The 16,701-nt window shown below is 44.6% G+C and overlaps 1 protein-coding gene across 1 annotated transcript; it reads left to right on the top strand.

Moving 5' to 3' along the window:
- Nucleotides 1-232: 232 nt before the first annotated feature.
- Nucleotides 233-823, top strand: LOC149351775 (uncharacterized). The gene has a single exon (XM_089575646.1). It carries the CDS (start codon nt 233-235, stop codon nt 821-823), a length of 591 nt encoding a protein of 196 aa, XP_089431772.1.
- Nucleotides 824-16,701: the final 15,878 nt, after the last annotated feature.

The following is a 16,701-nucleotide window of genomic DNA, read 5'->3' as shown; positions in this document are numbered from 1 at the left end:
CCTGAAGTCAACAGATTTACATGATTCTGATTCAGACAGTAGCGTAAAAAAGGGTGAACCGACTAGGACAGAACTGTTGCGCGCTATCCGTGCGCTTAGCGATAAACTGTCTGAAATTAGTTTGCGTGTGGACCAAATTGACAAAACTATTCACCATCAATCTGCAAAGAATGATTCTGTAATAGAAAAAATTGACAAGCAGGGCAAAATCATTGAGAGCGTCGAAACTGCGATGGACCTGCTTTCGCCAAACTACGAGGAAATTAAGACGTCGCTGGCCGCGCAGAACACTCAGGTAGCTGAACTAAAAAAGCATTGCGTTGAACAGGCTGAGAGTTTAGCAGAGAACTCTATTGTAATAAATGAACTTAGAAACACAGTGAACAATCTCGAAGCTTATTCTCGTAGGCAGAACATTGAGATACATGGAATTAAGAAAGCAGACAAGGAGGATCTGGTATCTGAATTGAAGTCACTTGCAAACAGGTTGGAAATCCCGGAAGAAACTGTTGAATGTGTAGACGCCGTACACAGATTGCCGGCCAGAGATGGCAAAGTTCCTGTAATTCTTGTCAAGTTCAAGTCAATGAGTGACCGTGAGCTCTGGCTTCTCAAGCGCTACACACTGAGTGATGAGAACATTTACATCAATGAGAACTTAACTGCCTATACAAAAAAGCTACTGTGGCTCGCTAAAAACGCTGCCAAGATAAAATCATACAAATATGCTTGGGCAAAGAATGGACACGTGCTCATGAGGAAAGTGGAGGGTTCTACTGTGATAAAGATACAGAATGAAGACGATATCAACAAACTGCAATGAATATGTGCGAAATGTTTGATTCGTTTCCTGAATGGAAAGAACACAGAGATCGCGTCTTCACGACTTCATGTTCAAAACCTGTACTTGACCTCGTACATGTAAATATCAGGAGCATTAGAAGGCACTGGGACGAGCTAAATGTCTACTTGTGTCAGTTATTAAAGCATTTAGACGTTGTGGTGTTAACTGAAATAAATTTAAATAAGCCAGAGGCTCTCGGGTTTATATTGCAGGGTTTTCAGTCATTCTCTCTCTGTCGTTCCTCAGGTAGAGGTGGCGGCGTCTTAGTGTTTGTTAGAGATGCATGGTTTGTTGAGGAATTAACTTGCACTTTTATGGCTGCAGAGGTTCTTGCGCTTTCTATTAGTAATCATGATGAGTCTTTTGTGGTTATTACTGTCTACCGTCCGCCTAACTCTGACCTGCAATTATTTCTTTCTGAACTTTCCTGCTTCTTGTGCAAACATTCTCAGAGTAATGTTATATTAGCAGGAGACCTTAACATTAACATTTTACAGCCAAAGAAAAGTGGTGTTGAGGATTATCTCGATTTATTAGCTAGTTATGGCATAGACAATACTATTCGTAGTTATACTCGCGAGCAATTTGCTGGTGCCCGGCTTACTCAGTCTTGTATTGATCACATTGTTGTAAGATGCCCAACATTAGACTTAGTGGCTGCAGTGATACGAGAAAAAGTGGCAGATCATTATTTTCAGGCTCTTTGTTTGGTCAACAGCGAACCTGTAACACCAATGTCAACTTTACGTACAATAACCATTCTAGACGACCGACGTGTAAATGGCCTGATCCAGAACTTTGACTGGGAAAGCTTAACAATACATCATCACACCGACGCATATGATTTACTTGTTAAGAAATTCAACGAAATTTACTCATGCTCCATGAGAGAGGTGAAGCAAAAACTAAGAAACCCTGAAAAGAAGTGGATAACAAATGACATGTTGGCGTTATCGTTTGAAAAAAGCAAGCTTTGGCAACTTTGTAAGTGTAGTCCCTCCGACACTGAGTTACAGAAGTTGTATCGTACAGTTCGGAATAAACTTACATCAAAGTTAAGATTAGGAAAGCGGCGGTTTTACTCTGCTGAGTTTGTAAAATGCCGCGGTAATATGAAAAACACGTGGGGACTTCTTTATGACATAATGGGTAAAACTAAGAACAAAAATCTAGATACTGAATTAACCCGTACCTTTGGCAGTGAAAGTGATCAATCTACGGCGGACTCGTTCAGCGAACTGTTTGCTACATCTGTGAAGGAATTAAAAGCGCAACCGAAAGTGTCTCCGGCTCCATACTATGGTCCAAACGTACCAAACTCTGCGTACTTACCGACAGTTGATGACACTGAGTTATGGAATATTCTTCAGGTCCTCCCACTGAGCAAACATCCCGGATACGATAAGATCAGACTACAAGATCTAAGAAATAATTACAGCAAACTAAAAATTGTGCTCCTGCATATTCTTAACGGTTGCTTCTCAACAGGGGAAATACCCCAAGGTATGAAAATATCCGTTATACGGCCCATCTATAAGTCGGACAAAAAAACTGATAAGAGAAACTACCGACCAATCGCTATATTGCCTACCATTACTATTTTAATGGATAAAATCGTATATCAGAGCATGTTGTCGTTTTGTGACCGATTTGATATCCTAAATGGCACACAGTATGGTTTCCGGCGCGAGACTAGCACTGTAGATCTTCTAGAAGATTATTGTGACAAAATTAACATGCATATAGATAGAAATGAGATTGTCCTTGGATTGTTTTTAGACTTAACCAAAGCTTTCGACACAGTGGACCACGGCATTCTGTTGCAGAAATTAGAGAACATTAGATTTCGCGGACCTTACCTCATGTTTTTCTCAAACTACCTTTCAAATCGTGTTCGGGTTGTGCGAGTCAAAGATAATTTCAGTGACTTCAAACCTCTTCTATATGGCGTGCCACAAGGCTCCGTTTTAGGACCTTTCCTTTTCAATATTTATGTAAATGACTTGGCATATCTTAGACTGAATTCGGTACTTTACCAGTACGCTGATGACACAGCGCTCCTTGTTCCGAATGAGTCGTACAACAGGGCTGCAGAGCTGCTACAAACGGATGTAAAAAAAGTGTGTGATTGGTTTTCAGGTAACCAGATTTACATTAACAAGCAGAAAACGGCTCTGGTTTGTTTTAGAAATCCGCACAAAAAGGTCATATTAAAGGAATCTGTTATTGTGCACGGTACTTTCTGCCCTAGATGTCAATGTGTTTCACTGCCCTTGTCTGAAAGAGTCAAATATCTAGGTATTCATCTCGACGCCAACATGTCTTGGTCTTCTCATGTTGAGCATCTCCTCAAACGACTCCGTGTTACTTCTATGTATCTTTACAGAATGAAATTCAATACTTCTGTTAGGTTGCGTCAGCTTGTGTTTAAGGCTATAGGAGAGTCTATATTAAGGTATGGTGTCACTGTTTATGGCTCATGTGCGTTGTCTAGAAGGAACCAAATTGATAGATTACTACACAGAATTTCCGCAAACATTTTGTATGGCACGTCTAAGGAGACCTTAGATAGTGCTGAAAGAATGATTGCAGCTGATGTGTACTTCATTCAAGATTTATTTACACATGTAGTAATTAGTAGAAACTACTTTCTAATAACTTTAAGCTTCCTGTGAACAAACCTAAAATAGTAAGAAAAGTAGAGCCGTTTAAACTTCCCAAGATATATACACACTATGGAAAAAGGTGCCGAATGTTCTACATCCCCTTCCTTTTTAACCAGCTTCCAACAAAAATACTATCATTGCAGACTATCAAAGAGGTCAAATCACAAGTAAAATCCTGGCTAGTTACGTCTAGAACCTTAAAAACGGTACACTGACATCATGGCTCGAAACACTCTGAAGGTCTTGTTATGTGTTATGAAGCACGGTTGCTTTTTTGTTGTTGTTGTTGTTGCATCCTCATAATCTATGTATATAACCTACTTTTTCAGTGTGTACAAGTGTGATTGTTGTTCCGATCAATATGTGTTTTTTTCTTTTTTTTCTCTCTTTTATATTGCAAACCATGTAATTTTGTCTGCACTGAGTCTGCACTTTGTTTGATTGCCGTGGCCCGCCCACAAACGCCCTGTCTTGCGCTTCCGCGGGCACACATACTTCCATGTATAAATATGACAAAATAAATATGTATGTATGTGTGTGACTATATTTAAAGATTATTTTTGTTTTTCGTTTAGAGAGCCCTAGATTCCACTAAACACGATTCAATGAAATTGCTATCTGTACTGGGAAACCAGTACACACTTTGGCACGGAAATTTGATTCTCCCATTCCGCAATATTTTCGCAAATTAATTATATTCTCTGAATATTCATTTATTTTAGTCAAAAGGGGAGGTTGGGCTTTCGATTTGAAGCGACAACAAAAACAATAAACACACCTCGAATTCCGTTTTCAAAATTTGATTTTTGCTGAAAAATATCAGTATTATTTATTATGCATGCCACAACTAGCTGGCTATCGATGGGAATTACACTCAGATAAAGAAGAATATTAAAAGAGTAAGCAGCGCAGTAATGCTCTTTGATGAATTACTCAAAAGGCTGGAGAAGTCGTGAAATCAACTTCTGGAGGCGGCTCCAAGAGTCAGTTTGGCGGGCAGTCGTGCAGAGTGTCATGAAGGACGAAATACATGGAGCGTTTTTACGACGGCATGTCGGCGATTTTCGCCCCACGGCGCGCAGTTGACGCCCGGCGTCGAGAAAAACGCCCGCCGCCGCCGATCTGGACCCGCCAGATATTCACGCGCGGCGTCCGGTGAGACCGGAAGCGGCGGCTGAAGCTAGCCAAGAGCAGCGCAGAACACTCGCTCTTCCGGTTTGGCTGCCTCTGCCCGCCGCCGGCAAGAATGGTCGCCATGGCCGACGAGCTACGCAGAAATTTTGGCACGGAATTGTTGTTATCAGGAAAATAAAAGCTTCATCAGACATGAAATGTCCCTTTTTTGGAGAACATGACCGAATCTTGGACCCAAATGCCTGCGTTTCCTTCCTGAAGCGAAAGTATCGAAGGAAAGCGCAGCCGGTGGTGTCCGCGGCTCAGCGGTCGTTCAATGGTACGCGACGGCATGCATTCGAGCACTCAAATTCTTATAGATACTTATGCACGCATGCTAAAATAATTACACTGGTGCCGACGTGAACACTTTCGTGATTTTACCAGAAGAGTCAGCGTCGCTGCTTTCACACATCTAATTGCACAGTGGTATTTGCCACTTGTTGATCACATTTGCTTTCGCATCGGAGGATACGCGGCGTCGGCCGCCGCTTCTGCGCTCTGTGTATCTTGAGCCGGGCGCCGCGCCGCCGCGCTGTTTTCTGCCGCGCGAATGTCGTCGAAAAAAACGTGGCATGTATCACGGGCTTAAAGCAGCCAGTAACCGAACGCTGTTAGCTCATTGCTTTCATTGGCTATTAAGGCTGTCCATGCAGCCATTCCTCCTGCCCCCTTTCCCACCCGGCACCGCTCGAATCAGTTTTGTTGAAAACAAACGTTGTAAGCCTCAGCACCGGCGCGGTTAGCCGACTGCGAAAAGTGGAAGCTTCCTTCCTGCAAGGCACAGTCTACACATTGGCTTCTCGGGCTTGAAAAAGGGCGTGAAATGTCCCAGCGACGGACAGCAAAGAGCGAGCGCGGATAGAGCGGTGCGCGCAGTTCGGGCTATATGTTGCCTCCCGTTCAATTAACGCTGTCCTTTTGAATGCATGGTTTATGCTGTAACTGCGAGCAAATGACTTCGTGGAATGCACGCGATACTAGCCAGTAAACCTCGTGGGAACGTGAGTGCTTCTGGCAAGGTGGCTTTTTGGCCCAAAATGGGAGAACCGACTCTGCACTTGGTAGAATGACTGAGACAGCGGACGGGGCCAGGCTTGGTGCTTGGGCCGGTCTGAAGAGCGAGGGACGGCTGCTCTATGCGCTAGTTAGGTCGGTCAGGCTGGCCGACTTTCGTGAAGAGCGAGCTCTGGCCTAGCGATCGTGATCGTTTTGTATGATATCGATCGCCTTGGTCGCTTTGTAAATAAAGTTATAAAAAACCATCTGTACGTTGTCCTTGTTAACTGCCATCACCTAACCAAGGCAGTTGCTTAGTTAAGTAGGCTCCTCCACTGCACGTAAGCACGCTAACTCGAAGCCGTGCACAAGCGCGAAGACAAAGTGTCATGTTTTGGCTACCTCGGCGGTTAAGCGGCTGTTCCGTCGCTGTCGTACACCATACAGACCACGTGACACCCGATCGCTCGCTCCACCCAGTGCAGAAACCCAACATTAAAGTGGGAACCTAGCTTTTGGAGCTCAACTTCCAGTTGAGTTATTGTCTCGCGGCTCCTTCCGTTCCTTTTAACGCGACAACGTTGAGGCCCCCGTTGTGCAGAAAATCCAGCATGGGCGTTGTGAGCGAAAAATCCCCGCAGAAGCAACCTTGGTGACGTGACCTTGTGACGTCATCACAACCTGGCCACCTGATTGTGGGCAAACTGACCACCGTGGCAGGTGGCTGTTAAAAAATTAATGATTGGTCGCGAGAGGCTGCCCGGGAGACGCAACATGGGTCGCACAAGCCCCACCGATGGCAGCACCGGCCATCGCAGGGCCATCGCTTAACCCCTGCACCACTGCACCAGGAGTGGTATGAGGACTCCCAGGGATCTGTGAATATAAATTCGAGGAGGACCAATTCCGCGTATATGGGCGTTAACCCATCCAACCTACCGCGTCATGCCCTTAAGGCGGACCTTAAGTATCCAATCAAATTTTTTTTTTGCAATGGCATTCCTTCCTAGAAGCACCATGCTAAGTACGACCATTTTTGCTCTAATTGCTGGTGAATTAAATTATCGGGCTGACAAATAGGTCAAGAGAAATTCTCGGTGACTTTTGACCGCCAAAGTACCACATTATACCACTGAAGAAAAGAACCACCATTATACCACCATCGCTAGAAAATAATATTCACACAAAAAAGCGAAAACTTCATTCTGAAATAAACACACAAAAAATCAGCGAAATTTTTAAAAATAAAAAACTGAAAAGTCCAAAACCCAGTCACAAGTAACGATAACAACGACGTACAGACCTCCTTTCTGTAAAGCACACGGGCGTCGGTTGATCAGCATTAATGGTTCTCTCCAAGAGTTGATTAATAGGACCCAGTTCGCTGGATCCGCATTGGTTTTTACCTGCGCTGATCGGGGGATTATAATGCGACCCAATGCCTATAGCCTTAAGTAACAAGTAGAAAAACAAGTGAATATAGCAGAGATATGCAAGACTTGTGCAAGTATGTACAGTCGAGCCTACTTATAACGAACCTGACGGTCACGCGGATTGCGTTCGTTATATCCGAAGCTTGTATTAAGTGGACTTGCCCTATTATATACGAAAACAAATGCAATCATGAAATAGTGGTGTTAATTATTTAAAAAGTTCCTGGTGCACGTCTGTTTCTTCAAAGCAGACCCCATCAAGACGCTTTCTAAGCTCTTTCGAGCAGTCATATGCTCTTGGCAGAACCGCATTAGGGACGCTGTAATACTGATAGCGATTGAGGCGTTCACGGCTGCAGGTGATAGACTGGCATCTTCGTATTCCATTCTCCACAAAGTTGTAACAATGCAAAGAGGGAGCTATACCGCAGCGCATGTGAGCGCAGAACGCAACTGCCTGCCGTCTGCGCTCTTCCACCAAACGGTAGCAGCGCAGACAGCGCATATCCGATTGAGCAGGCAACGCACGCCACGTTACCGGGTGGGCCAACATGGCATGCCTCCTGACTGGTATTAAAACTTCCCCAGACCCATTCACCACCATGGTCAGGTGGCCGCAAACAAACGCCATGAACTCCGCTAGACTGGTTATCTTATCTCGGTTCGCGCAGCCATCTCACGCTTCAATCCAAGGGCGCTTAATATTAGGGCGAAAACACTACTACGATTGGTAAACTTCTAGCAAGAGCAAGATTTTGCGATGTTTGTGGATTTGTGCCAAGTGTAATAAATAAATAAATAAATAAATAAATAAATAAATAAAAATAAAAAATACATCCGCGAATGGGGTTCTATCCCGCGGTGGAGCGAACAGATAAGCCTCGCTTGGCCACTGCGCGAGAGCACCAGGCTATCACCGGAGCCTAACACGCCGCGTGTTAAGCTGCAACGCACTCTCGCACTGTGCATTGTTTTTTTTTTGTTTTTTTGGGGTTTAACGTCCCAAAGCAACTCAGGCTATGAGGGACGCCATAGTGAGAGCTCCGGAAATTTCGAGCACCTGGGGTTCTTTGACGTGCACTGACATCGCACAGTACACGGGCCTCTAAAATTTCGCCTTCATCGAAATTCGGCCACCGCGGCCGGGATCGAACCCACGTCTTTCGGGTCAGCAGCCGAGCGCCGTAACCACTGAGCCACCACGGCGGGGCCCGCGCTGTGCATTGCCCATGGTCCTCTCCATCAAATAATACCACTATCAAACTAATAACTGCGCTCTGAGCTATGTGGTGGTAGTGACAGAGTGATGTGCGCTGCATGAGTTGGCGTGGATAACGTTGTCGTAGAAACAGGGCAGAGCGTTGACAACATTTCTGCAGAAACGCGGCACTGGAGCATTCGCCGCCGGCGTACACTGAGTAAATTGGTATTGGCGATCAAAAAGTTGAAGACGCGCCTAACTAGCTCCCTGGGTCAGTGGACACCTCAATCGCGCTTTCATGTACGTGGCGGTGCTGTCCATCAGCAAAAGCTGCTGGTGTGAAATTCATGCAATATTTTGTTCTCAGCAATGCTAAACGGTCAGCCACTTTTTAGCACTCATAGCAATACGAGGTTCATTACACAAAGAGCTTGGTTGTAACTGAAAAGGAACTGTTAAATTTTGACAACTTTTTTTATCTATAGGCGTTTGTGGCATAACAAACGCTTAGTCAACAAGGCAAGAGCGGGGACTAGTTGGTGTTTCATACTGAGGAAATCGCGCTAAGCGGTATAGAAACACGCGAACACAGACGGACGAAGCGCGTACTTTAAACTGATTTATTTCAAAGATGTGGCGCTTATATACAGAACAGGATGACATGAAAGAATGAAGAAGGAAATAATAAACAATTTGCATCCGATAAACAACTTTTCACTTCCTGTCCGTAATCTGGCCCGTGGCCTAAACTATTCTATTTCGCAATTTTCGAGGGCTATTGACGGCGTGCTAATACAGTTTTTGTTGAAATATGCCTGATCTTGAAGGCTTCGATAATTTCTCTTTGAGTTTTTGTTTTCGCATGACCTAGTATGGTGGTGTCGTCGAGTTGAGGCTTGCATGTTTCTTCGGGTTTTTGTTTTTTCTTCACTCTTTCATGTCATCCTGCTCTGTATAACAGCGCCACATCCTTTGAAATAAATCAGTTGAAAGTACGCGCTTCATCCGTCGGTGTTCACGCCTTTTACCCCTGAGCGCGATTTCTTCAGTATGAAACGCCTAGTTTTTGCTTCAGCATTGTCCGGGTGATATCTATGCATTGTGCCTGCGTCCTAAAGTTCGCAGTAGGGGAAAATTATTGCATAGGACAAGCAGAAATTTAGCGCTAAATAAAATTATCTTCCCTCATGGAAAGCGTACAGAGCCTGGATTGTAGAAGAAAGCACAATAAAAAGTAATCGAGGTAAGGGATGGAGAGAAGGCCCCAAGCGAAGCATAGACGTAATAAGGTAATAAGCACTGCACTGGCAACAATCGTCTGTATGAACAGAAAACAGACTTAAAGAAAGCTTGGCAGCGCTTGTTTTTTAATGTTGTTTGTTGAAAGACGCCGTCACACGGCCTTGTCTCTCGGCTGGACACACGAAAGGCCGAACTGACGGGCTAGTTGGTTACACATCTCAAAATTTCCGAGTGCAAGAGAACGAAACGAAGACTGACAGAAAGGACACACACCACAAAGCGCCGTCCTTTCTGTCCTTTCTGGCTCTCCTTTCTGTCAGTCTTCGTTTCGTTCTCGTGCGCTCGGAAATTTTGAGACACGAGAGGCGTAAAACTTTTCTTGAATGATGGTAGCTACCACCACTGCTTTTTTCGATGTATGGGATTGTCGTACGTGCCTTATCTAGAAAGTTCCCTGTTACCTTAAAACTGATCGTAGCGCAACAGATCGCCACCGCCGAGCGGTTTTCCGGTCTGCGCGCCTAATACATCGGTTTGGTGAGCGCGTGTTAATTAAAGTTTTGTTCATTCATTCGATGTGACCAAAAATCATTGTCTTTCGTCTGCATATGTATCTGTCGGGACAGCCATGCGAAAATATGATTTCTATAACACATGCTTCATTGCATAAATGGAGTTATTTTGCTTGCAACTTAGAGAGCAGCAGTGGCGCGAGAGAGGCAGTAGTTTCGATTATAATTCAATTTTCGGTTTTCTTCTAATATCAGACGCAGATATCTTTCTGAACATGATTTATTTGCATGATTTTCCACCATTTAGTGAATAAGAATAGCCCGGTTTTCGAGACAAAATGGCAAGCGGACACGCCCCATTTTTTTTTACTTGCACTCACTATCCGGAGGTTCGCCTGTAGTCGGCGTCTGGTTACGCCCCTGGGACGGACAGTGTCTACGCAAGGGCCGTTTGACGCATCGCAGCCTGATATAGTGGGGCATTTCCCAGTCGGCGGTCATATGGCAGCGGCGGCATAATCTGGAAACACGTCTAATCGTCGAAGTCTGCTATTGCAGGTTAGTATTCCTTGCCATTATATTTGTACGGCTGCGGTTTTATTCACCCTATCGCTGATGCCACTGCTGCCGCTGCTATAGAATTGTGGAATGGGATTAGTCAATAGTTGCTGTTTAGAACTTTCTAGCTTCTGGTTGTTCTTGTTCTTTTTTCTCTCTCTTTTTTCCATTTTTACACCATGCCTGACATTAGCTCATCGTGCCAGCTGCCTGTACAGGATAAAGGGTCTGTGAAATGTAGTGAGTATATAGATTTATCACTTCGGGAAGAATGCTGATTAGGAAGGAAAATTTGACAGATTAAATCGGAGACGGCAAAAAAGGCCTGAAAGTGCGTGACATGTTAGAGCTCGGGCCGGCGCACCACCCTTAGTGATGATGCAGGCGAAGTGAGTTTAGTTCTTGCGTCAATCAACGAGAAACTTGAGGGCCTCTCGGATCTAGTAGAAAAAGTGAATAACATGGAAAAGGGGGTTTAGTTTCTGTCGCAGAAATTCGAGAAACTTCAGGAACAGATCTTTAAGCAAGGCACTGAAATCAAGGGGCTAAGAATAAGATTGACAGAACTGAAAGAAAGAGAACAGGTGCACGCATCTGTAGAATGTGACCTGAAACGGCAGGTGAATGACTTTTAGCTTTGAAGTAGGTGACGGAACCTAGAAGAGTATCGAATACCTCTTGTGGAGGTGAAAACTTGATGTTCTGCCTAAATTAAGTGGCTAATAAGGTCCAGGTGCCTGAGCTTGCAGAGGCTGACATTCCATCCATGCGTTCGTTGCAGGCTTGGCAAGGCAATGGGCCAGGAATTACTGTCCTCTTCACAAAGCTAGGTACAAAAGACTCGTAGTTCAAGAAAAAAAGCACTTTGGGGCAACACCCCGCAATTTACTTTCAAGAAAACTTGATTCGGCACAACAGGGATATTCTATGGTCTGCGAAAGAAGTAGCAAAAGATAAAAATTGCAAGCTTGCTTGGTACGTCAACGGCAAAGTCCTTGCTCGAAAGGTCAAAGCAGCTCATGCAATTCACATTAAGGATAAGAGTGAACCTGATGAGCTGTAAGGAGTACAATTTGTTCCAATAACTGAACGATTCATGATCAAGTGGAGTTTTACTTCCCTAATGATGTAGATGAAACTAGCTGCATTTCCGGCAGCGTGCCTAAAATATTGTCGACCTAGATACGCGTTCTGGAGCAACAAGGTGTCGTGCTTGGAGGAGCTGCTTACTGGTTTTTCTTTTCAATTTTTGGTTATCATTTTAACTGAAACAGGAAGCACTAATGAAAGTGAGATTTTTAGGCATCCTAATTATAGTATCTACTCTCTAAACAAGTCGCACTCTCGAGCGGGTGGAATAGCTTTGCTGATTACGAGTTACGTTGAACGTGAAATCTTTGATTCGTATACTGCAGCTCTCAAGACGTTAGAACGTTGTCAGCGTGCACTGATAACCATGTATCTTTAGGGTGTTATCGACCTCTTACTGGCAATATATGCGCCTTTCTACGGTTCTGCGATGAATTTCTTGCATATGTGGTTCAAAATCGTAACTACAAAACTTTAATAGCTCGTGGGCATTACAACATTGACATGAATATACCAATAGTAACTCATAGATTGCTTTCAATATGGTTGTGTTATCCTGAGATTTTGTCAACTTAATTGGTAAACCAAGTAGGGTTACACCTGAAGACCAGTCAACATTGGATTTGTAACTAATTCCTTCCAGTCAAACAAAAAATAGAGATTTTTATCGTGTTCTATCAGTCATCATTTTCCGGTATTTCTGTGTGAAGAAATAAGCAGGTCAGCAAGGAAACATTTAGGGGCGATAAATGTGATTGATGCTGAGGAAATGCGAAGGCATACGTCTTTAATCGGCAGTCAATAGACAGTATGCGAAATGCGCAGCGCCATCTCTTGGCGCTCCAAGAACTAGGTTCGCCATGTTGGTTCGGTAGAGAAAACGAAACCGCTGCCCATCGTTGGGCTGAAACGGGTGCGCTTTGCTTTATATGTAAAATGCCGATGAGCTGTTGCGCTACGTTGTGCATTCGGCGAGGGCACTACGATACGTGCGGAAAGCAGGTACGTTTCAGATTCTCGCTTTTATAATTTTTTTTCTCTGCGCCAACGTTTTACACCAAATGCCACGCGAGGTATTATGTGTCAGCCCACCGACCAGTCCACAGTTTCGCGTTCTGCGCCGATTTTTCATAATGGTTTATAGGTGATTTATAGAAATTTATAGGCGGCGAAAGTTTGTTGAAAAAGTGGATAATGTAGCCATAGGCGTACGCACGGGGGGGGGGGGGGGGAGGCAGCATATTTGCCCCACACCTTTTCTCTGTCGGACCTGTCCGGTTATGGTGCAATGTTATGGTAATGCAAGTTTTTTGACGATACTGGCGGCCGAGGACCCATGATGTTGCGTGCCAAGAACGATTTAATGGCGGGACCACAATGAGGCATTCTTTTCAGGTGCTTTTTTGCAGTTAACAAAATACAGATGATTCCTATATTTTGTGTCGTTTACAGAGAATGGAAATTCCTTCAGGAGCGCGTTGTTACATTGATGCCTAAGCGGCGAAGAGGCTGCCTTCCTGTGCAGATGTTACACATGAAAGGAAAAGTTACGGCGCAGTAATATTTGTTATATTTTTCAATTCCATCAAATTCAAAATAAGTATTTTGTAACCATTCCTCATCTTTACGCTGCGCTTTGACCGCAGGGGCCTGGGTGTGAGGGGGCTGGCGGAGAGGGGGGGGGGGGTGCTGCGGTGAAGTTTGGCTCCCCCTTAAGGAGAACCTCACGCACGAATATGAGTTTAGCTATCTTATTTTGAAGAAAAGATGCGTTTATAAGCTACAAAGTACGCACGACAGTGTGCTCGAAACGCTTGAGACCATTTGACTTTATTATTGCTGTGGTAAGCTGCAACAGCTTGCGCCGCTTACAAAGATGTCCAGCTTTGGGAGCAAGTCAATTAGGTATCGGAAGCAACCAAAACATGCGAATTTCACACCTGCCCACATATCTTTACCAGCGAATGGAGTCCGTGCACGCACTCACTGCTGTAGGCTCTTTCTCTGAACAAGCGCACTCTTCATGGCAGCAAGGAAGGATCCGCGCTTCCGTTAGTGCTGTTGTGTAAAGAGGAATTCAGGATCTCTCAAGCTGTTTATCCGTCTTTTTTCCTGACTTTCCGTGCGACTTCTTCCTTGAAAAAGAAAAACGCAATTCAATTTAATGTCGCAAGCAGAATATCTGAAAGCAAAAAACATATTGCGTCCTTTTTTTACAATATTTAGAATTACATATGCCTACTTGCTTCATGTTAATATCGACTGCGAACAGTGCAATATTCTCTCCAACTGCGTCTTACGTAAGACGAAGTTTCAACGAGGCGTACGCCGCGTTCAGTCAACACTAGCAATGGCGCCGGGCTTCGAGACGGTGACGTTGAAAACCGTAGATGTACATTGCAAATTGGAGTCAAAGGAATTGCATTACGCAGCGGCCGAGGGTCTTGTGAGATTACGTTGCAATGTTGCAGTTGCTACAGCCGGCGCGCCCGATAGTTCGCACTGCCACAGAAGTTGGTGAACACTTCTGTGCATTCAGTGCTAAATAACCGCTCGCTACCCTACCAGATGAATTTGCGTCCACTTGAAAATAAAACAGTGATGATAATACGCGACAGCTGAACCGGCACATTAAAACGGCAACGGCACAGAGTTCAACTTTGCAAACCATTTTCCAGTGCCGATTCTTGCCATCATAAGAGCCATCTTCACGCGAAGCTAAGGATGCGGTAAGAGCATGCTGGCGCTGACTGAAGGGACCGACATTTGGTAAACGATGAGCCGTGCAAGCAGCCCAGTGAGTGAAGCTTGGATTTTTAAATTCCAGTCGCAAGATTCACGACAGCTACACCGGTATCAAGAAAGAACACATAGCAAACGACGCACCAGCTCGAAGAGCTCGACCGAAACCAAGATGGAAACTGGAGGCTGTGGGCGCAGTGTTGCCAGACTGCCAAGCAGTTTCGCATATCGTTTATTCCAGTTCTGCTCCTACACCAATTCTGAGTTCATTGTCTTTCATTACCTAATATATTGCGCCACCGCGGTGGCTCAGTAGTTATGGCACTCGGCTGCTGACCCGAAAGACGTGGGTTTGATCCTGGCCGCGGCGGTCGAATTTCGATGGAGGCGAAATTCTAGAGGCCCTTGTGCTGTGTGATGTCAGTGCACGTTAAAGAACTCCAGGCGGTCGAAATTTCCGGAGCCCTTCACTACGGCGTCTTTCATAGCCTTAGTCGCTTTGGGACGTTAAACCCTATAAACCAAACCATTACCTAATACGTTACAAATCTGATTCGCTTCGTATTTCCACTAGACAACAAGGCAAAATGGCTCACATTCATAGATCGCGGTAAGTCCTCATACCGCTACCAGCACAATGGCGCAGCGGTTAATCGATGCGCCACTGCACTGGCAAGTGGCTGTTTCAAACGCAGCCACCGGTAGGGCTTGTGAGACGCAGTTTGATATCTGAGCATTGTTAGAAGGAGGAGATCCCGCAGGCTTCATTTTTGCACGGATTGTACTTCGGGAGGTTGTATATTTTGCGCGTAGGCCTGCTGTTTTCCGAGTAATTTTGTTCTTAGTCATTTTTATTTTTGCTGAGTCTATCTTCGTGCGGCGTCTCCCTGTTGTCTCCTGCTACTCCGATGATCAGAGCGGCGACGACGATATTGCGTCAGATAGAGCTGGCACGTTGCGATACCTTCCTTATTTGCGTTAAGCGCGGAGCAACGTCTGGGCATCTGGTGCTTTCTTTCCGTGCATCTGTTAATAAAAAATGTGGCGAATTTCGGAACCTATGATCTTGTAACTGCTGTATGCAGTGGGGAAAGCTTGTGTGAAACCAGCCATTAGTTTAAAATTTTCAGAATAATTAACTAATTTTGCAGCAGTAGTACAACTATTTTATAACACGACTGAAGTGCTCAAAATAGGCTTCACCGGTCACACCAGGCCGAGCTTATCTTCTTGGCGTGAAGCACGGCAGGTATGGTAGGAGAGATCTGTGATGACGCAGTGGGTTGAAACAATATATTTGCAGAATCAGAACTTGAGAGAAATTTGCAGTAAATAAAAGAACTATAGAATATTCTGCACGTTCTTTTTTGAAATTAACTTAATTTACGTAACTTCATAGCTACCCACGCATTGAAGCAATGTTCTTTTATTTCTCTCAAAGTACTTCAAGTTAGATAACAATGAAAGTTATAAGAATAAACAAGTACACGAATTCAGGCCTTTTATTGCTGTTTTCTTCAGCAAGGGACCAAAGATCTGCGCCATGAAGCGGTTATTGTGCGCGTAAAGGAAGACTGAGAAATAGCCATATCAAAAGCATTCATATATGCGAAGTGCTTGTGCCAGAAGTCGCGCAATGGGTGTGTATATCTTCTTTTAATTTTCTTTGCCAGTTCATCGGTTTTCCTGGTGAGGTAAGCCAGTAGTGGTACTGGAACAAGGATTGCACTCAGCGTAGCTTAACTGGTACGTACTAAACTCCGTGACGCCCTTGGCAAAAAGCACAAACGACGCATTACGTTGGCTCAGCTACGCTTATATTACTGATCTGCGAGGGAAAAAACAGTCCGCACCGACTTGTGTCGCAAAGTGGAGGAAGAACATCAGGAAACACCCTACGTGGCATATATCGCAGATCTACTGTAGCTGCACAAGTGTCGACACGAACAGATTTGAGTTACAGGAGGAATTTGCAAGAAGAAAATGAAGACTTTCTTGCAAACAAGACGGCTTTCCGTTCCTGGAGAAGCGGGAGGGAAAAAACGCCACGGAGACGGTTCTAGTGAGTTAGAGGACCATTGCGGTATTGCTGCCTGCCTTCGGTGAAATGAGACCATTCGCTGGCGGAAACGAGATTAACATGTGATTTTTTTTATTGCACGGCAGTGAGCACAGCAGTGGAGAGACGTAAGAAATTATGGATCTAGCGTTCTATTCCGGAAATTTCGACCACCTGGCGTTA

This window comes from Amblyomma mixtum, chromosome 3, assembly GCF_055824585.1.
Source record: "Amblyomma mixtum isolate Tamu chromosome 3, ASM5582458v1, whole genome shotgun sequence".
Classification (NCBI taxonomy): Eukaryota; Metazoa; Arthropoda; class Arachnida; order Ixodida; family Ixodidae; genus Amblyomma; species Amblyomma mixtum.
The sequence above is the reverse complement of the archived record's forward strand: the minus strand, read 5'-3'. Positions and strand labels throughout refer to the sequence as shown.

Bases quoted from the DNA above. Each gene is read 5' to 3' on its own strand.
- LOC149351775 (XM_089575646.1), top strand. From the start codon at position 233: ATGGACCTGCTTTCGCCAAACTACGAGGAAATTAAGACGTCGCTGGCC.